The sequence below is a fragment of the Urtica dioica genome, chromosome 12, assembly GCF_054948205.1.
Source record: "Urtica dioica subsp. dioica isolate 48M chromosome 12, U.dioica_male_clone48M_v1_H2, whole genome shotgun sequence".
NCBI classification, from domain to species: domain Eukaryota; kingdom Viridiplantae; phylum Streptophyta; class Magnoliopsida; order Rosales; family Urticaceae; genus Urtica; species Urtica dioica.
Genome location: NC_142767.1, coordinates 561,232 through 583,205, shown reverse-complemented (window position 1 = coordinate 583,205; position 21,974 = coordinate 561,232). Strand labels below are relative to the sequence as shown.

General features: G+C 44.1%; 2 protein-coding genes across 2 annotated transcripts; one reads left to right on the top strand and one right to left on the bottom strand.

Annotated features, from left to right (window-relative positions):
• Window positions 1-17,024: 17,024 nt before the first annotated feature.
• LOC149378632 (Carbohydrate-binding X8 domain superfamily protein) lies at window positions 17,025-19,162 on the top strand. Its single transcript, XM_089603363.1, has 4 exons — window positions 17,025-17,200; window positions 17,610-18,677; window positions 18,770-18,839; window positions 18,908-19,162. Exons 1-3 carry the CDS (start codon window positions 17,107-17,109, stop codon window positions 18,799-18,801), a joined length of 1,194 nt encoding a protein of 397 aa, XP_089459489.1. The 5' UTR covers window positions 17,025-17,106; the 3' UTR covers window positions 18,802-18,839; window positions 18,908-19,162.
• Window positions 19,163-19,352: 190 nt separating this feature from the next.
• Window positions 19,353-21,330, bottom strand: LOC149378631 (Fcf2 pre-rRNA processing protein). The gene is made up of 5 exons (XM_089604438.1): window positions 20,873-21,330; window positions 20,736-20,796; window positions 20,088-20,159; window positions 19,865-19,980; window positions 19,353-19,729 (listed from the first exon to the last, which is right to left on the bottom strand). The coding sequence occupies exons 1-5, from the start codon at window positions 21,088-21,090 to the stop codon at window positions 19,621-19,623; spliced, it is 576 nt and encodes a 191-aa protein (XP_089460564.1). The 5' UTR covers window positions 21,091-21,330; the 3' UTR covers window positions 19,353-19,620.
• Between the last annotated feature and the right edge of the window lie 644 nt (window positions 21,331-21,974).

The window sequence follows — 21,974 nt, the reverse complement described above, 5'->3', positions numbered from 1 at the left end:
ATGTATGAGAAACTGGCAAGTATTAACACGAGGTCGTGGCATGAAGTGGACTTTGATCCATCTTAAGCCCAAGAAAATAACAAGTGGCATTATAGCCCGGCAATTTAGTCGAATGGGCCAACCAGAAAAATGGGCCAATGATAAAACTTCCAAGACAAGAACGTGAATAAGAACCAGAGAACTATCAGCTTTGACAACACAGAAGATAAAACCAATAATCCCTCCGATAAACAGTAATTACTATTGCTCAATGACGCACAATCCTAGAGAGGATCTGAGATTTTCAAACCGGTTAGCATCCAAAGCCTTGGTGAAAATATCTGTAAGCTGTTTTTCAGTGTGGATATACTCGAGTTTGATCTTTTTGTCTTCCACAAGATCCCGAATGAAATGATGTCTGATCTCAATATGCTTGGTGTTATCGGCCCGACGAGGTCCGACGGCTCGATCGACATTTCGGGCGACCGAGCAAGCTCACTCGGCCAATGGCCGAGTGAAACCCTAGCTTCCAGCCCATACTCGGCCGGCCCATCAACTCACTCGGCCAATGGCCGAGTGAGCCTTCTCTCGGCCCATGCCCATCACTCGGCCAATGGCCGAGTGAACTCCTCCATATGATCACTCGGCCAATGGCCGAATGAAGCCCAAGCGGCCCAAGGTGTTCGCTCGGCCAAGGGCCGAGTGAGGCCCCGAGCGGCCCAGCGTGTTCGTTCGGCCGAAGGCCGAGTGAGGACTCCTGCCGGCCCAACAGCTCGCTCGGCCGCCCGCCGAGTGAGTCCTCTCTCGGCCCAGACTTTTCATTCGGCCGATGGCCGAATGAAGCTCACCCGGCGTCCATCCCTTCACTCGGCCATTGGCCGAGTGAATCTCCCTCGGCGGCCAGCATCTCACTCGGCCATCGGCCGGCCGAGCCTCCTTCGGCCAATGGCCGACTCAACCTCACTCGGCCAAGGGACCCTCAAAACGTCCCTTGGTCGCCTATAAATACCGGGGTCCCTCCCCTGGTCCAGGTAATCCGAATTTGAGTACTGAAACGCTGTCGAACTTGTACCTCGCTCGTTTCTCTCAAGTCTCGGCCTCTAAACACTAAACCCTCTACAAACCACCTCAAACCTACTAATGTTGAGCATCGGAGAGGTAAACAGAGGCAACCCCTCTGTTTCCCCTTTGTAGTTCACGCCTTTTTGTTCACATTTCAGGTGCTTGGACGAGATAGAGATCACCTACAGCTAAGGGACGGCTTGGGATACCAAGCCCGACACGCTCGAGTCGAGACGAGACCACTTGGTCCGGCCTTGGGTCTAACCGTCTGCGACTCCTAAATCGTTGTCCGAAAAACTGCGACAACATTTTGGCGCTAGAAGGAGGGGGTCTCTCAACCTTGACGACGCATTCCCTCTACCAGTCTTCTCCCTTTGTTCTCACGACTCTCGAGAGATGAGTCACATTCCCACTACCTCCGCGGGTACCCGAGCGACGAGCTCGAGGTACGGTCTTCGACGCCTCGCACATCGTCTTGAAGGGCAACCTCGCGATAGCGAGAGCCAGCCCCAAGACCCGATGAATGACCCCGAGGCCGAGCTCCGAGAGGACACGGCCCGGCGGCTTGCGGAGCTCCTTGACCGCCCCGGCGTCGACGGTACGCTCATAGCCGATCTCCTCGGCTATGACATTGAGGATAGGTCCACCCAAGACGACTCCGACCCCGAGTATATGGGGGAGTCGAGGACCAATGAGGCAACGCCTAGCCTTGCCCCTTCGCGGCCCGAGAGATCTAACAATGCTTTGGCCGGGCCGTCGCACCTGGCGCGGCAGCAGGCACGGTCACATTCCCGGGGACTCGCCCCCTCGGTTTCAAGAGGCGGCCGGACACGGCCCCTAGCCGAGGAGAGAGCGACTCTGGTAGATGATGGGGCCGATAGGCGAAGCGCCCGCCGGACGGTTCGACCAAGGGCGACCTCGCCTCGCCCCGCACCAAGCGTGGACCTTAGAGATCGCTTGACGGCGCAGAGAAACTCCCGAGGGGAGGATCTCCGCCAAAGGCTAAACTCTCGAAGGGGCGCGCTCCCCGCCGTAACTCTCGGCCGGCCTCAGGCGAATGTCGTGGACCAAGCGTCCAACGAGCGCCAACCGATGACTCCCGTGGCCCCGACGGTCGGCCCTGCTAACGGGCTTGACATGGTCACGATGATTCAGAGCCTCCAAAATCAAATCATCGAGATGAGGGAGTCGGGGAGGCAAAGGCCGTACGGAGGGATCGAGGAATCATATTCTCCCTTCGCCGCACAGGTCCTTGCGCAACCATGCGTGGGAAACTTCAAGTTACCGTCCATTCCCCCCTAAGATGGGCGTACGGACCCCCACTTCCACGTCCAACACTACGAGACGTGGATGACGATGCAAGGGCAGACGGACGCTACCATCTGCCAAGCCTTCAGCCTGACCCTCACAGGGTCGGGGTTTGAATGGTTCCAAAGTTTGAGGCCGGGAAGCGTCTCGTCCTTCCGGGCCTTACGAGAGGCGTTCCTTGCCCGATTCGCCACCCTCGTGGCGCAAAAGAAACCAAAGACCCACCTCCTCTCTATCCGAAAAGGAAGAGACGAGACGTTGAGACAATACCTCGCTCGCTTCACCGAGGAGTCTCACAAGGTCGAAGGGTTCGACGACAGGGACGCCATCACGGCGATCACTGAGGGAGTCCGCACGAGCGACTTCCTCAAGTCTATTGTTGGCCAAGTCCCACGAGACATGGCGGAGCTAATGGCGAGAGCCCGCACGTATATGGGAGTCGAGGACTATCTCGATGGCCGAGATGGCCGAAAGTCAGGAGGACAGGGGAGTCGCCGCCGCGACGATCGAGACGAAGATCGTTCCGACCCTCGAAAGAGGAGGAATAGGGGAGGCCAGGCTCCTAATGGCCGCTCCCTCCCCGGGCCGAGGCCGCCACATGTCGATAGCTTCCGAAAGTTCTCGACATTTACTCCTCTGAACACTTCGCCGGAGCGAATCCTGGCTCTGCACCGTGACAAGCTGGGGAGTCCAACCCCTCTCACGAAAGATCCCACCAAGAGGGATCCAAGCAAGTACTGTGACTACCATCAGGATCACGGGCACCTGACATCCGAATGCTACCAACTCAAGCGTCAGATTGAGGCCCTGATTCAAGATGGGAAACTAAAAGAATACGTCCTTAGAACTATCGGGACGGCCGCGGCGCACGGAGGCCGCCCGCGGCAAGGAAAGAAAGGTCCGGCGACGGTGACCGTCACGGACCGCGCGACAAACGAAGAACCGGAGAGCTCGCAACTTCACGTCGTAGGCGCGATTTTGGGCGGCCCGGAGTTCGGAGACTCGGCCACGCAAAGGAAGAAGTACGTGCGTGAGGTTTCCCAAGGGAAAATAGCGCACTACATCAACCATACATACGAGGCCCCTCCTCCGGCCCCCTTCGAATCCATGTTCTTCACCGGACAAGAAGTGGCGCGAGTGCTCCATCCACACAACGACGCGATAGTCGTCTCTGCCCCGGTCGCCAACAACCTCGTCCGGAGAATCCTGATCGACAATGGGAGCTCCGCCGACATAATCTTCAAGTCGGCGTTTGATAGGATGAAGCTATCCGGGATGAGACCGACCCCAATCTCAACCCCGCTCTTCGGCTTCTCCGGGGAGAGGGTCATGACGGAGGGAACTATCGACCTCCCGGTTACCTTCGGTACGCCGGGAGGGCTCGAGGTTACCCACATCGTGTCGTTCCTAGTGGTGGATCAGCCCTCGGCTTACAACATCATCGTCGGCCGCCCGATTCTCAATCGGTTGAAAGCCATAACGTCCACGTACCACCTGATGATGAAGTTCCCGACCGAGAAATGAATCGCCGTGATGCTGGGAGACCAATCCATGGCGAGGATGTGCTACATCCAGGGCGTGGACGGAAAAGGGAAAGGAAAGATGGTGAGCACCGTCTTCCAACTCGGGGACAAATTCCCGTGCAAGTTAGAGGAGGGAGGCACCTTCGGAGAGCTAGACCAAAGGGACGATGTCGAGCGTCGAAAGGTGGAGACGCCGGACGACCTCATTCCCGTCATGTTGGACGACGCCAAGCCTGACCAAGTAGTCAAGGTAGGCGCCCAACTCCCATCTGAGACCCGAATCGAGCTCGCCGCATTCCTCCGAGAGCACAAAGATGTCTTTGCGTGGACACACGCCGACATGCCGGGAATTGACCCCGAAATAATGGTTCATCGTCTCAACGACGACAAGAGAGTGGCCGAGCGCGTTCAACCGCGACGGGCGTTCAGCGGGGAGAGGTACCAAGCCATTGGTGAAGAAGTTGACAAACTTCTCGCCGCCGACTTCATCAGGGAAGCGGAGCACCCCAAGTGGGTGTCCAATGTGGTGATGGTCAAGAAGCCAAACGGGAAGTGGCGGATCTGTATCGATTACAAAGATCTCAACAAAGCCTGCCCGAAAGACAGCTTCCCTCTCCCGAGGATCGAGCAGCTCGTGGACGCCACGGCAGGCCACGAGTTGCTGAGCTTCATGGACACCTATTCAGGCTACAACCAGATCCGTATGCACGAGCCGGATCAGATCAAGACCACCTTTGTTACGAACCGCGGACTTTACGGTTACAAGGTCATGCCCTTTGGCCTCAAAAACGCGGGAGCAACGTATCAAAGGTTGGTGAACCGCACGTTCGCCAATCAAATTGGCAAAACTATGGAGGTCTACGTGGACGACATGCTTGTCAAAATCCTCAAAGCCCACGACCACGTTCGAGACCTTAGGGAAATGTTCACGATCCTGCGACGCTACAAAATGAAGCTCAACCCCAACAAGTGCACTTTCGGGGTCGAGTCTGGAAAGTTTCTGGGCTACATGGTGAGCCGCCGCGGGATCGAGGCCAATCCTGAGAAGATTAAGGCGATCTTAGAGATGAGGTCGCCACAAAAGGTCAAAGAAGTTCAAAGCTTGACGGGAAGAATCGCCGCCCTGACGCGATTCGTTTCCAAAGCCACTGATAGGTGCCAACCGTTCTTCAAGGCACTAAAGAAGACCGACGGGTTCGTGTGGACGGAGGAGTGCGAGGAAGCATTCCGCGATATGAAAGCCTATTTCACCTCCCCCCCATTCCTCGCGAAGCTGAAGAATGGCGAAACCTTGTACCTCTACCTCGCGGTTTCCGATAGGGCCGTGAGCGCGGTCCTCATACGTGAGGAAGACAGGGTACAATGGCCGGTCTACTACGTTAGCAAGGCGCTCCTCGACGCCGAAACCCGATACCCGGAAATCGAGACACTGTCCCTCGCCCTCGTCATGAGCGCGAGAAAGCTCCGGCCCTACTTCCAAGCGCACCCCATTGTGGTCCGCTCGGGACATCCCATCGAGAAGGCCCTTCAAAAAGGGACCTCCTCTCGAATGGCGATATGGTCCCAAGAGCTGGGCGAGTACGGGATCGAGTTCCAACCGAGAACCGCCATTAAGGGTCAGGCCTTCGCCGACTTCATCGCCGAGTTCACAAGCGCGCCCCCAACCAACGAAGGCGACGAGAGTAGTAAGAGCACGGAAGACAAGGAGGACGACCACAGCGAGTCATCAAAGAAGAGAACCAACGACCCGATAGGGCCGGTCTGGGACTTGCACGTGGATGGCACGTCAAACGCCCGGGGGGCTGGCGCCGGCGTTGTGCTCACAAATCCCGATAGGGAAAAGCTGAGATACGCCCTTCGGTTCGAGTTCAAGGCTTCCAACAACGAGGCAGAGTACGAGGCTCTGATCGTTGGCTTGGAGCTAGCGAACAAGTTAGGCGCCCAAAACCTGCACATCCATTGCGACTCGCAACTGATTGTGAACCAGGTTAAGGGCGACTACGCCGCAAAAGAGCCACACATGATCGCATACTTGTCCAAGGCCCAAAAGAACCTAGAGGCCCTGTCGTGGTTCGAGATCGTCCAAGTTCCCCGAGAGGCGTCTGGGATAGACGAGGAGGGCGAAGGCAGCGTCCCGATCGAGGTACTGACCCGACCCTACGTCTCGAGAGGCGACGTGGGGATAGTTGAAGAGACTCCGCCTCCCTCATGGATGACTCCGCTCGTGGAATTCCTTAGGCGAGGAGTCGTCCCCGAAGACAAAGAAGAGGCCAGAAAGCTGAGAAGCTTGGCGCCGAAGTACACAATGAGGGAGGATAACCTGTTCAAGAGAGGCTACTCTATGCCCCTTCTCCGCTGCCTAACCGAAGTCGAGGCGAGAAAAGCGCTCCGCGAAGTGCACGAAGGGGTGTGCGGAAACCACGCCGCTGGGCAATCGTTGGCATTGAAGCTACTGAGAGTTGGATATTTTTGGCCGACCTTGAAAAAGGACTCCCACGAGTGGGCCAAAAAGTGTGATAAGTGCCAAAGGTTCGCCCACATCCCGCGTCAAGCACCGGCCCCATTGTGTCCAATCATTGTACCGCGACCTTTCGCGAAGTGGGGAATCGACCTCATTGGTGAGCTACCTACGGCCCCGAGGCAATACAAGCACGCAATCGTGGCCATCGATTACTTCACAAAGTGGGTAGAGGCCGAGCCGCTAGCGAAGATCACTGAGGCGAACACGACGAGCTTCATTTGGAAAAGCATCATCTGCCGCTTCGGGATCCCCGCGTCAATTGTGACCGACAACGAGAAACAATTCGACAACACGCGCCTCCGAGAAATGTGCGAACAACTGGGCGTTAGCAAGACTTTCTCCTCTCCCCGCCATCCTCAAGCCAACGGTCAAGTCGAGGCGGTTAACAAGACAATCAAAGAGAACTTGAAGAAGAAGCTGGAGGAAAGAAAGGGGGCTTGGGCCGACGAGCTCCCCATGGTCTTATGGGCGTACCGCACCACCGCTCGAAATGCGATCGGCGAAACCCCTTTCGCTCTCGCATTCGGCGTCGAGGCCGTGGTACCCGTCGAGACCAGGCTACCAACCTTGCGCATCGAGGAGTACGAAGAACCACCAACGACGACGCAATCAGGCTCGAGTTGGACCTCATAGACGAGAGGAGGTCGGACGCACTCACCCGACTTGGTGCGCAAAAGAGGAAAGTCGAGAAATACTACAACTCAAAGATCAAGCTGCGGAAGTTCGCCGACAGAAGCCTCGTTCTTCGAAGGGTGTTCCAAAACACCAAGGTGCAAGGTGCGGGAGTTCTAGGCCCCACCTGGGAAGGCCCGTACCGTGTGCGCCGAGCCATCCACAACGGCACGTACGAGCTCGAGAACATGGAGGGACTCGTGTTCACACACCCGTGGAACGTGGAGCACCTTCGGCAATATTACCAGTAGATGTTCATTCGTCCATTTTACGCTTTGTTGTTTTCATGTAATTTTCGATTCTAGCAAAGACAATTTAAAATTTCAAGTTCGGCCAACGGCCTGGGATGTAATTTTTTAACCATTTCAACAATATAATGAATTACATTTCGCTTCAAAGCATTGTATTATAGTTTCTAGCCTCCTCTACGAGCACCCAAGAAACTCGGGGGGCTAAGGGGGATAAGGCGAGGATAACAAGCTCGCTTACTCCACTTTCCACGCACCAAGCGGTAACAAAACACCCATAAATCGGATCCGCGCACCGGACCTCCGACTTCGTACCCTCCTCGTGCGACGCTCTCGCACGGGTTGAGCCCGTACGCCGAGAGATAGCGAAACGTCGACAAGTTGGATCCGCGCACTGGACCTCCGACCTCGCACGTCTTTTGTTGTGACCCTCTCGCGCGACGATGCACCTTGCACACCGATAGGCAGCAAGGCATCGATGGATCACGTCTGCGCACCGGATTGTCGATCCCGGCAGTCAAAACCCAAAACGTGACACGCGTACCGACATGTACCACGCTCACTGGGAACTGCGAGCTCGTCGCGATACACGCGCCGATAGGTAGCGTACTCGCTGGAAAATGAGTGCGACGGCCACCCAGCTCGCGCACGCCGATAGGCAGCGAGTCACGAATGGATGGCCGAGAATCGCACCCGCCGGATGAAACTGGTCTAGCCAGCGTCCGCGGGAAACTTCACCGCCAAATGCGGCAGTAAGCCGTGCCAACCGGTAACTAGTACAATACTATGTTCCTTTACTTTGAGATAGGCATGACAGTTCTTTTTATTGGCCTTGTGAGGTCTCTTCTTAGTTCCAGAGGCGGAGGCTTTGTGCTCAGTAGCATGTGCCTCTCCTTTATTTCTCTTTCTCTTAGTGAGACATACAGCAGTGTGAAGTTCCATCATAAGCTTGGTAACAGTGTACTCTAGCTTGTTTATGGAGTAGTTCATCTTGGAGGTATCAAGAGATGCGGGGAGAGTTTCTAAGATCATATCTATGACATTCTTCCCATCAATCTCAGATCCTAGGATTTCCATTTTATTCATAAAACTAATGATCAGTATCATAAAGTCTCTAACAAGAGTCCTAGCCTTCATATGACAGTTCATAAACTGTCGGACTGCTTGTTGCCTTGCCTGACGCCTTTGCCCTCCAAACATCTCAAGGAGATTGTAGAGCATGTCGGCGGCAGTCTCGATGTCACGATGTTGCTTTTTCAGCATATTGTTCATAGATGCTAAGATATAGCATCTCACAATCTCATAGGATCGAAGCCAGGCCGCTAAGGCGTCATTGTCATCTTGAGTCGAATCATCATTCGTTTGAGGAGGAAACGGGGTGGTGAGTACCCATTTGTGCTTGTTAATGCTAGGTATTATGTCGAGGCTATGTTTCCAATTAACGTAGTTTTTGTTTTCGAGTTTGTTCGAGGAAAGGATGAAAGAGAGAGAGTTGGGAGACATTTTGTCTATAAAAGTTGAAACAAGTTTATGATTAGTCTTTGGTTTAGGATTTAAGTTTCTTTAAGACTTGATAAAATCCAAACGTTTTATAAACCAAACGATAATTTACTCCTTCGAGGGAAGGCCGCAAAAAATCTCCATTTATAAGTAAATGACACATCATTAATGCTTCGCCAAGATGTCAATACACCAATTTTGACCAGCCACCTTTTAAATTGGTTTGATCATTCACATCCTTTCGCAAGGCCTCAAGGGAGGATTACTAGGGATTGAGACTAAGTGTGCAACCAACCACTTAGTCCAAAAGGTCAACTTTGAAAAACAATCCCCCAAGGGGAGGCCTTGTCATCATCGTCTCACTCTCGGACGTAGCTCATTGAGCAATGATCGAAGCAAAAATGCCTTGGAGTACTCCCATTTAAGAGAGGGTCGCAAGAGCGGCTCTTAGTCCCACGTTAATTGCTTCTTTCATTAGTGTTGGGGATTGTGGGTTACAAACAACAAATATAACCCTCCCACTTAGTTTTTGGAGTTGGTTCATCGACTCTTATAAGTTCGAAAACAGATTTCCTAGTTAGAGAGCGACAGAGCGGACAACTAGAAGAGAATCCTAGATCTTCATGTTCAGAGCAGTGTTAATGCATAAAGGCACAAGGGACATACTCGGATCTTTTCCTATTTTCTATTTCGGGAAAGTGCATGAGGGAAGTGTGAACTTCAACTCACTCGAACACTTGAAAGTTTGAGATTTCACATCTTTTTATTTTTTTCGGCTTGTCTACAAAGAGACCTCTCACTCAAAATTTCAAGAGCATATAGATTTTGAACATATGTGATATAGATATAGTTTTGAAAACATTTTGAAAACTTATTTGATTTGGATGACAAAATATTTTTCAAGTTTGAAAACGAAAACGGTTTTACAAGATTCAAACTAGTTTTGTAAAATTCAATTTCAATTAAAATTTCAAAAATAAAAACATTTTAATCTTACACATCATGTTTATAATCTTATGAAAAACATTTTTACTCAAGAAATATTTCTCATTAGAGTTCTATAACTCATGGTAGTGGGGCTGAAAATCCGGAATTCTAAAAACTGGACTTTTGGAACAGCCGCGCACCTCGGAGTAAAATCGCCATAACCGGTGGCATTGGAAAGAGGACATACAGACCTTTAATTTGATTCAAGAATCATTAAATTTTGATTTCTGAGCAGAGAGTTATGTCACTTTTACTACAGGTTTTACTCCAACTCGAAGAAAAAGAAATAATTAAGTTCGGTCTTTTTAGGTGCGAAAAAGAATCGAGTGTAACGGAACGTTTTATGAAGTTGTGAAAGCTTTTATTTGTGTTTTATTAGCAAGGTAATAACATGGTATAAAATAAATAACAACATGCATAAAACGATTCAAGTAAATAAAAGAAACTAGTAAGACAAGAAAACTAGTCACAAAATTTACTCGAAATTTTCTCAAAACTTTAAAACACGTTTTTCAATATAAAAAATTAAAAACTTTTAGAACTGATTCTAATGTGTTTTAATAACATCCCAAACTCATAGAAAAACAACATGATTTTTAATTTAAAGGCAAGAGCAATAAATTAAAAAAAAATCTAAGACAACAATTCTAACTTGTCACAAAATTAGTAAACTTATCAAAACGATTTTCAAGCTCATATTTTTAAATACAAGTACATGCATATTTTTTACCATAGCTCTGATACCATTTATTGGAATTGATTTAGGGTTTAAGAAAAAGTTGAACGCTTCATTAAGCGGCGGAATTTTAAAAACTTTCTTTTTCAAGTAAAACAGTTTTTACTAACCTAGACAAAGTGGAAGCACATGTAAATAAAACTAATATGAGAATGATAAATTTACTAACCTCTTTTGAATCTTGAACGTTGATGAGCCTTCGGAAGGTTGAAAACGTTCGTCTCCCTCGTAGCACGTCTCTCTTTCTTTCCTCGGCAACTCGAGCAACCACGAAAGTTTCTATCACTAAATCACTCGAAATAAAAGGAATTAGTGTGTGGGCACTTTTAAACACTACGACTTAAGAACGAGTCTTGAAGTCGCAGAGCTAAACTCTAGTTCAAATGAGGACTTAGGTGCCAAAACAATAAAATGAAATTGACTAGAGAGAGAGAGAGGAGAGGGGCGGCCAAGTCTAGAGAGAGAAGCTCTCAATCTCTAAAACTTTGGATGAATAAAATGTGTGGAATGAGGCTCCTATTTATAGGAGAGGTCTCACCTTCAATAAGGTAGTTTCCTCTTCTATAGAATATCACATATTCATGAGCCAATTTCCCTTTTTTTCTCTTGAGATACTCGGCCAGCATAGGCTTCATTAAGCCTTGGATTTGTTTCCTATTTTGTTCCATGTCTTGCCTTTGACTCTCTCTTGGCCGAATTCCCTTAAGCATCCTCATGCAAATTTGTTTCCTCTTTTTCTTTTGGCAAGTATCTTGATACATTTATGTAAAAAATATTCTCTCTTTCTCTTGGGTATGTTGGGCGCCTATTTCATCTAGAAAAGGCTTCTAGAAGCTTTTCCATTTGTTCATGACAACATGAAAAAGGCCCATTAAGAATTTTCAATAAAATTCTTATGAAATGAAATTAATCCACAAGGCCCAATAAGACTAATATTGGCCTAGTGAAACATGTCATTAAATGACCTTGCCAAAAAAATTTATTGACATTCATTTCATCCTATGTCTCAAAAGACAAAAATACCCTTTTGACAATTTTCGTTCTTGTTTTGACTTAGCTTCCAGTTTAACTATTCCTACTCGATGTGATTCGTGACAGTGACCTCATGGATCCAAATGTACAAAGCTTGAGCTAAAATACTTGGACTCAAAAGTTCACAAACCTTTTCCAAGTTTAGCTTAATGTCAACCGACTCCACTAAAGAGTTGACACTGAAAATCTCTCGGTTCAAATGAATTTATTTTCTACTCAAGAATTCAACCTAATTGTAATGAGTGGATCCATAGAATATTATCAGTGTTTACCCTTCATGAATATCATCAGCTAGTCGGGATTTACAACATTACCATTTTACCCTTCTAGTTGTTATTTCCTCAACTCCTTTTTCGCTTGTGAATAAGTTAGAAACAATGTATTGACGAGGAGCTAACAAATCACATTGTTTCATCCAAAAGAGTCAAGACTCGATTTGGACACTGGCCAGTTCATTTATTCACACTCCAAGGAACAAAGCATGAGGTGATATACATTGCATTTCAGAAATCTTGTACATGAATATAGATTCTTCTAACAATCATACTGAGGTCAATAGTCATTTGACCCTTAGATTGCGAATATATCGTTTTAAGCAAACTACGAAGAGTTTGTTCATGCAAATCTATATTTGTCTCTTCGTAAGTTGTTTAGCTTGTTTATGGACTAAAGACTAATGTTTTATCATAAAGCTTCAAACAGACACAGAAGAATGAATGAACGTTTCAACTTTTTATTAATGAATAAGCAATTACAAGAAAGAGTCTTCATGAGACTTTATTACATCAAATGTACAAAATAAAGATTACAACTCTTCTTGTGGGCACCATTGACAACACCTTCCAATAACCATAGTTGGTTCCGTCGAGTACTGGAGGGCGATTGACAGAACCTCCCTCTCGGGAACTATCCAAATTAGGTAATCAGAAAAAAAATCCAGGAAACCACCAAAGAGATTAAGGTGCCTGCTCTGATACCAATTGAAATTCTGATTAGTCGCAAAGACAAGATGTCGCACACAATGTGTTGACAATGTGTCCGACAACTTGCTTGAACACAGATTATGGATAAACAACAAAACAGTGCATAAAATAAAGTACACACGATATGGTTACCCAGTTCGGTGAAACACACCTACGCCTGGGGGCACGCTGCCAGTGGAAAGGTTTTCACTATCTTGTAGTCAATAGTACACACAAGGTTTATATCTTATTACAATTCAACAAATCAATAGAAACCTAGAGACTATTACCACCAGTGATCACCTAGTCAGGGACTCCCCCTGAATTTGAGCTCCGTCTCAATTCCACCCTTCGAGCAACCTCCTGGCTTGGATGACCTTTAGTCTTCAGCTGTACGTGAACCTTCAATCACGAGAACACAAAACCCAACTCTCACAGACACTCAATCTTTGAGGAATAGTGTTTGAGAGAATACACCGCTATCAACAAAAACACACAGCCTCCCAGTCCGCCGGTCTTGCACGTCTAAGAGCTCTGAGTGTTTTATCAAAAGCGTCGAAGCTGCTAAGGGAAGCGCGTAGCTTTTATAGCAGCGGTACAATCTTGGAAGGTATCTCGGGTTTTCTTACCCGGCCTCACGCGAATATCACATAGTAAAGTCTCCAGCCAGGCGAATATCGTGCAATGAAGACAGCAGCGAGAGATATCTTGCAATGAAGACACCAGCGAGGCAGATATCTTGTAATGAAGACAGCAGCGAGGCAATATCTCAGCAATAAGTCACCAGCGAAGCAATCTGTCAAAACTGGAAACTTGCCTGAAAAAGAGTCTGCACACAGGAGGAAAGATGTCATACCAGAAGTAGAAACATGATGACCGACATCTTTCCACACAACTTGCACTAAAAAATAAAGCCAACAAATAACGTATCAACAGAACTCAATGCCGCCGCTTATGCCTTCATTAAGACAGCTTTCGAAGCTCATTTTCGGGAATCGAGACGGAAAGATGTCGAGATGGCAAAGTATCTCGAGGAAGGTAGTTTAGATCGTGGGCTGCATAATTTCCTGGGAAACGGTAAAACTAAAACTATGCACTTCTCATTATATTATTTTAAGAATTTTATAACTTTGTTAATATACAATTTGTTATAAACAAAAACATTCGAACATCTCGCAATAATCACTTAAAAACAAAAACATAAAATGTTATAAAAAAAAATTCGCTAAATAATTAAGTATACAATTTGTTTACCTGGCTACACACTGTGGCACAGTTTGAACAATCCCGACGCTTCCATAACCATTGATAATGCCCGAACCCAATTCTACATTATTGAATGAATATAAGATAATAACAACATCGGGTTCACAAGAATACATAAAAACTTCAAATTTTACTAACCTCCATCATCGTAGTGAAATCGTGTAAATATGCTTTCATCTGGACAAGGTCTTTCTGGCAATTCAAGACGGTTATGGTGCACTTTTCTAAGTCGACTTGTCAGGTGAACCAATGCATGTTCTCGAAGTTGACTACAAACAAAATAAATTAATGTAATTCAACATACCGTATCGGTTAGCCATAATTCGTTCGCCAAAAGAAGCTTGAAGAACTCAGTGAAAACGTCAGCGGTCTTGATGTAAACTATCTCCGTCAATTTTTCGTTAAATTTCATAGTGCGAGACTACTTGACGAACTCATTGAAAGCGGCGGTGTTTGGTTCCTTCAAGGCTTTGAACGATGTTAGCTGCACTTCTGAGTACTTCGGCCGCATCGGGTCCGTGAAATCGAAGGACAATGTTTCTTTCCGGTGATGCTTTTGAGATGGCGTCCATTGTGAGTCTCTTTCGTATTTCTTCATCGCTTGGCATGAAAGCGGGAGCAGCTTCTCCAATACATCTTCGCGCTGGGAACGTCTACTACTCGGAGAAGAAGATGGCGGCTTCGTCGAAGAGGGCGGCTTCATTGAAGATGACGGCTGTGAAGGAGGAGGATGACTGCATGATCGACGTGGACGACGTACGCCAGCTTATGTAGTTGGTAACGGTCCTAGAAGTAAACTCGTCACATCCTGGAACATGAGGTTGATCTTCTCAAACATGGCAAGCTGTAAGTTGATGACACCAAATGCTTTAATAAGAAACTAATGTCTTATAGAAACAAATGATTTAGAAATTAATTTTATAGTCAAAGCATTTATACCTGGTCCCGCCTCAGTCTCTCTAGTCTATGAGCTTTCAAGACTATCGTTTGAGAATGTACCATTTGATTCTACATATGCTCCGTCAAAATCCACGGAGCGGCATGAGCGGGAGCTTCAGGATGAGCAGGAGCATGCTCAGTACGAGCGGGAGCTTCAAGACGAGCATGAGAACGTTTGGACTGAAATGATAGATAAATAAACTAATAACTGATTAATAAATAAATTAATAATTCATTAGTAAATAACTAATATTTTTGTTATAAAATAATATTTCATTATTAAATAAACTAATAATCGATTAATAAATAAACTAATAATTCATTAATAAATAAACTAATAATCGATTAATAAATAAACTAATAATTTATTTATAAAATTTACTTGACGTGGAACTCGCGGAGTATCTGAAACATGCTCTTCATCATCATCTTCCTCATCTCACGAGTCATCATCTTCGTCCTCTTCGGCCTTTTTGAGTATGCCCGGTCGGATTTTGATGGATTTGGTTGGATTTTGATGGATTGCGTCGGATTTTGAAGGTTGAGAGAGAGAGAGAGAGAGAGAGAGAGAGAGAGAGAGAGAGAGAGATAGATGAAAAGTGTTTGAAATGATAGGGAAAGCAAGAGGTTTGAGGGTATATTTGATTTTAGGGGCATTTTTGTCCGAAAATGAGTCAAAAGTCCAATTTTGAATATTATTAAACTAATGAGTCTAGTTTTGATATTTTGATCATTTTAAGGTCTACAGATAAAATTTCTCTTTTCATTTTTCATTTCTTGGATATTGATTAAATTATTATTTATTACACATTTGCCACCTAACAAATACCCTTAAAAAAATTCTCACAAAGCACATGTTTATTAGAAAACAGCATTTATATTTTCAGTTTTACTTATGATGTATCTTCTGTCACATATCCTCTAAATTTACTGTTTATTAATTTATTAGTTTGAAATAACTATCCTCAGTTAGAATTACAGAAAAATTATAAAATATAAAAATATTGTCAAAATCATATGAAACTCTCTTATATAATGTGTACCTCTAGTCTTAATTTAAATTATTTTCTTAATAATTAATTATAGCCCAATTATATAAAATATAAAAATATTTTCAAAATCATATGAAACTCTCTCTTATAATATAATGTGTACGTCTTGTGTTAACTTGAATTATTTTCTTAATTATTAGATAATTAGACTATACTTTGAACATACTCTAAATCATAGAAGTTTAACATAGCCTAAAATATTATGTCGTATACTTAACTCTTCCAATTTATTTTAAATAAATCATATGTGTGTGTGTGTGTGTGTGTGTCTATATATATATATATATATATATATATATATATATATATATATATATATATATATATATATATATATAGACACACACACACACACACACACACATATGATTTATTTAAAATTTTACTAATGAAAAAATCAACAAAAATTTAGATGAATTGATATATATATATATATATATATACCAATTCATCTAAATTTTTGTTGATTTTTTCATTAGTAAAATTTTTAAATGGAAAACTACATTTGCACAAAAATAGCACTTTTCTATTTCTTACGTTTGAAAACGCCTTGGTTCTACAATCTTCAATTCGTTTTTAACTATTAAATCAATTTCCAATATATTACATGGAGTCTAAGTAGAAAGATTAACCTAAATTAGAGAGTAAGATATGATAATGGCACAAAGCTAATATGTAAAGTACTTGGATAATCTTTGAATATAAGTTTAGAACAATGAAGAGAAAGAAAGGGCTTTGAGTAGAAAGCAAGCAACAAACACAAAAAAAAAAAAAAAAAAAAAAAAAAAAAAAAAAAAAACACACGTATTTTTTTCCAATCCGAAGCAAGCATATATGCTCTAGTTTATACATGGCAGAAGAAAAAAGAATAATGATTAAAAAAATTAAAAAAATTAAAAAATTATAAATAAAAAAATAAAAAAAATAAAAATAAAAAAAAAAAAGCAGACACCAAAAGAGATAATTGAGAAGGCGTTGATCGGACAACTTCCCATAAAATACACACTTCACTTCGTCCTTTTTGTATTCCTTCAAACGCACTTGTGTAAGCAAAGTGACTGTATAGCAAGTTGGACCGCTAAAGAATCAATCTTTATGGCCACAAACGTTCTAGACTTGTCTCTCACATTCTTTAGGCACTCCTAAGGCCTAGCAAGAACTTCATAATCACGGTCTCCCTATACACATTGAGATATATATATATATATATATATATATATAGTGTGTGAGTGATAATCTCTTTTTTGTCTTCTTCATTCGAGTTCTGTTGTTGTGGAGATCAACCAAAGTTCATAAAGCTCAAAACTAGTTGGGAGATCATGAAAGTCAGAAGCAATAATCAATGCTTGAGTTTTTGCAATATTTCCGCTCTTTATCTCCTAGTAGTGGCAGTCATTACTTCTACTCATTGTGGTAACGTCCTCTTAATTTCTTATGATTGTTTTGGCTCAAGGTTCAAATAGTTTCTCGTCTTACTTTTTGTTGATAAATAGTTTAATCATGTCTAATTTATTTTATAAACAATAAAATAGAACTTAAAAAAACAAACAAACAAACACTACCAATGTATGTAGTAGTAGTACTGCACTAATGTCAAATGGAATACGAAAGAAGCCACTATGTAAGAAAAGCCTAGTGACAAGTGTTTGGAATAACTGTCCAGTGACACTTACAAAAACAAGCAAAGAGCCAAATTTGTAATTGCTTCATAGTCAAGTAAAACTTATTAAAATTTAAAATTGTACGAACACAAGAGGACAAGTCTCTCGCATATTTTTTTAATCTCTCTCTTCTTTTAATCTTGTATACGCAAAATTTTCAGATGCTACGAGATCAATGTCGAGGAGACTACTAGACAAGGCTCCAAGTACACATCAAAGCAGTCTTTTTCTCATAACCGCAGCAAAATTAAATTTAGTGAAGTACTTGAACTACGATTCAACCTCGGCATCATCAAACTCGGGATCTTATGGTGTTAGCTCTCCGCTAACTTTGCCCCCTTATGACTCACTAGCTCCAATTTCCTTGCCCGAAGATTCCCCTCCGTATTGTGTAGACCCTCCTCCAAAGACCCCACAAACCCCCTCAGCCACCATCCCTAGCCCCATAGGCTACACACCACTCCCGCCACCTTATTACAATATCCCTCCCATACTTCCCATTCAAACCCCTCCTCCTCCAACCCCATTGGGTGAGATCCCAAGCCCGGCGCGTGGATTCCTTAGCCCACCCGGTTCCACTGGATTTCCAAGCCCGATCCTTAGTCCACCCACATCTGGCGAGATCCCAAGCCCGGCACGTGGATTCCTTAGTCCACCCTATTCGAGTGGATTCCCAAGCCCCCCAGCTGGATTCCTTAGTCCACCCGATTTGGGTGGGTTCCCAAGCCCATCGGGTGGATTCCTTAGTCCACCCGATTTCTCCCCTAATCCTAATCCACCAAGTACATTTGTCCCAAGTCCACCGGGGCTCACACCTAGTCCTATTATCCCAACCCCGTATTACGAGCCAAGCCCACCAGACTTGGTCCCAAACCCGCCTTTCACCATCCCGTCACCAATCGGGTTTACCCCGAGCCCGTCAGTGTTTCTTCCCCCCACTGTGTATCCCGCGCCACATGGGCCTCCACCCCAAAACTCAGCACCAACCACAGCCCTCTGGTGCGTGGCCAAGCCCACAGTGCCCGACCCGATCATTCAAGAGGCCATGAACTACGCTTGCGGGTCCGGTGCAGACTGCGATTCAATCCAACCCGACGGGAATTGCTTTAAGCCCAATACCTTGTTTGCACATGCCTCATTTGCTTTTAATAGCTATTGGCAAAGGACTAAGGTGGCTGGTGGGTCTTGTGAATTTGGAGGAACAGCCATTCTTGTCACTGTCGATCCAAGTAAGACTATTTTTCCCCTCTTCTCATCTAAAAATAGTTTTGATTTTGTAATACCCTAAAATAATATTTTATTTTTTTGGTTGAATATCTAGGCTATGACGGTTGCCACTTTGTCTACTACTGAGCATGACGACCAAAGATCTTCCTAAACACTAGGATGGCTCTCTCTCTCTCTCTCTCTCTCTCTCTCTCTCTCTCTCTCTCTCTCTCTCTCTCTCTCTCTCTCTTTTAGTTGCTTTCTTTTATCCAACTGTGACAATTTTCATTTCTCATGTAGAAGGAATTAAACCTACATTTTTGTAAGTAAATTGAATAATTTGTCAACAGCACCATGACTATTGGCCTCAATCCTTAAACGAGTTCCTACATGTAGATGCCACAAATCCTCTTTTCACAAGGAACTTTAGTTTTATAAGCAATCAAAATTGATATTCAATAAGCATCTACTTAATGGTCGATAATAGCTCATTTTATTGTTCATAATCTAAGCCAATAAATAATGAAAATATACAATAACTTACTTAACATGTCTTCTCCAGACACGCATTAACTCTATAGTCTACTAAAATTATGAAAGTGTAGTCAAGTGGAAATTTGCAATTGGAGAAAATAAATTCATGAAAAGAGGGGTACTTCGGACTACTATAAGAAAGAGAATACTTGTGTAATATTAGATGAAAGTAAACACCAACAGCATACTATTTCTGGTATTAATAATTGTCAACAACCAAAAGCATGTCGTTAAACCTCAAATACAAAATTATCAGCCGTTTGTTTGTCGGAAAAAGAGGAGCTACATTACAACCTATCTTCAAAGACAGAGTAGTTTGGCAATTTGAAACAAAGATACCTGCAATTTTGGGGAAGTTCAATGGTGATATAGGTATAGTACTTTCCAGCAGGGACGTTTGTGAACACAGTCGCGTAGAACAGAATAGCCGTTTCAGAGTCTCCTTTGTTTTGCTCGTTTGTACGTTTGCTTGCCCTTATTCTTCCACTTTTCATTCCCACCGGCATGGTTTGTCTCTTCAATCTCTTTGACCTTGCGCTTTCTGTACGGATCAAATAGGGTAAAACGCAAGACAAGAGTTACTAAAAGGGATTAAAGTTGTCTATTAATAGTAGCGACAGTATATGATCAAACAGAGACGCGGAGCAGTGAAAGCAAAAGGTATCTTGGCTCTCACCTGTACTGCCCGAATTTGCGATCAGAAAGCAGCTCATCTGCAAGGGTTGACTTCCTTTCCTTCTTTGTTAATCTTCCACTGAAGAAATCTAATGGAGATTCTATCACGGTTCCCACCTGAATTTGTACCAATAATATAAATCAATTAAATAAGAGAGCACTTAATATGGTATTAACATACAACATTCTATGCAATCACTATTACGCTACACACTTGCACTTGCCTGAAAATACTTAATCGATGCCTTTGTATCGCCCTTCTTGTAGTGCCGCTTTGGATCAATCACATTCCTCATCTGCATTTGCAGAAACACAGAGCCACTCGGTGAAAATATCGTATTTATATTATTTAAATAAATTTCTGACACAATGACTAGCTACACTCCCAAAAACTTGGTGCACAGTCGAAACAATCAATTTTTAGATCCATCGTAACAAGACTAAATTAGCGGAAGCTATAACATCTCCATGTTCCGAAGAATCACTCTGTCAGGGGAAAAACACGGAGAGAAATCCGAAATGTGTTCATATATTAGAGGTAGCCGAAAACCATGGAATCATTATTTGATTATAGTGGTAAATAAACCACTCACAGAGTGAGCTTGACATGATGATAGCAGTCCGTGAGTAAACAGGACTACACCAAATGGGTTTTCTCAACTACAACCAAACCTTTTACACTGAAAACAACTAGTCCAGCAAAAGAAAGTTGAGCAACAAAACTTTAAGGAAATAAATAAGCCCAAGAATACAAGAAACGGGGTGGCAGATTTTCAAGTGCTCCATTACAGGAGAACCGACAGTGGTGAAAACGATGATTGATGTTTCAAATATTTAGTTACAGTAAAATCTAATTAAGAAATCATTCGCACCTTCAATAATTGAAGATCTTTCTGTAACTCGGGGGTTATGGTCGGCGCTGGCATGTGGAACCTAATTAAGAAGACAAGATACATAAGAGATAAAAATCCATGATTGACAAAGAAAGAGCAGCTGTATCGATGATTACCAGCTCTTCCCGGCGGTATCTTTGACTTGCTTTCTAAGCATCTTATTGATCTTTCTCGGGTCATTCGGGGGAACATAGAGCCCGTCAACAAGCTCTGTACTGGACTTCCAAACACAATTGCTCTCAGGCTGCTTTGCTTGTGACTTGTCAGTGCCACTTGAGCTTTTAGGCAAACTCGGTTCCCATGATAAACCTACCAATGGCTTGTTCTCAACCATCCTAACACCTGAATCAGTCGCGACCTCACTTCCCACCTCGGCCCTGCGTTAAAAAAAACTCGGGGTATACTTTTTCAGAACTGCGTTTGAACGTGTTTCGGCGCGGCGCTGCTGAAGAACGTGAAGACGCCGGCCAGAATCAACGACTTTCGGTGTCGTTTCTTTTTTAGAAATCCCAGATTATACCAGAAGAGAAAAATGGGTCCGTTTCTTCTGCCATATTCATCCCAAGCAGCTAGGTCAAATCTTGGCTTTGTATCTGACTTCAATCTCAGCCGCTGATTTTAGTCGATCTGATGGTCCACAACACGCATTAACAAAACGGCGTGGATATATGTATGATCCTACCGATCAAAAACTTTTTTTTACTAGGAGTAAAAAAAAATAAAGGAGTTTTTACAAAAAGGTCGATAGGATCTCAGTTATTTTTTTTATTTATATAATTACAATTTTACTCTTATTTTTACTTTTTAATTACAATTCTCTATATTTCATTTAATATATATATTTTCCTTTTATTATGACTATTTCGCTTTCTCTCTCCACCATTTTTCTCCTCTTCTTCTTCGATCATCTTCTTCTTCTTTCTTCCTGAAAGCGAGTTAATAATTTCCAAATGACTTAATTACGACCAGGGTGATTTGAAAAAGTAAGAAGAAAACAAAAAGTGGTGTAGCTACGGTAGGGTCTTCTATATACTGGCAAGCTGATTTGGGCCGCCTTACACAGACGATTCAAAGCTTTCAGAACTCGACGGTTTTTTGTCATTGAAAATCTCTCCAATAACATGATATTAATAGAGCCTTCTAGAGAACCTTTGCTGCCCAACCCATAGAAAGAAAGGGAGAATATTTTGTGCATAAATGTATCATGATATTTGTCAA

Coding starts and splice junctions, on each gene's coding strand:
- LOC149378631 (XM_089604438.1), bottom strand. CDS start 21,090: ATGGTTGAGAACAAGCCATTGGTAGGTTTATCATGGGAACCGAGTTTG. Junction 19,981..20,087: donor CATCGATTAAGTATTTTCAG/GCAAGTGCAAGT, acceptor GTACAAATTCAG/GTGGGAACCGTGATAGAATC. Junction 19,730..19,864: donor CGCAAATTCGGGCAGTACAG/GTGAGAGCCAAG, acceptor TGATCCGTACAG/AAAGCGCAAGGTCAAAGAGA.
- LOC149378632 (XM_089603363.1), top strand. CDS start 17,107: ATGAAAGTCAGAAGCAATAATCAATGCTTGAGTTTTTGCAATATTTCC. Junction 17,201..17,609: donor CATTACTTCTACTCATTGTG/GTAACGTCCTCT, acceptor CAAAATTTTCAG/ATGCTACGAGATCAATGTCG. Junction 18,678..18,769: donor TCTTGTCACTGTCGATCCAA/GTAAGACTATTT, acceptor TTGAATATCTAG/GCTATGACGGTTGCCACTTT.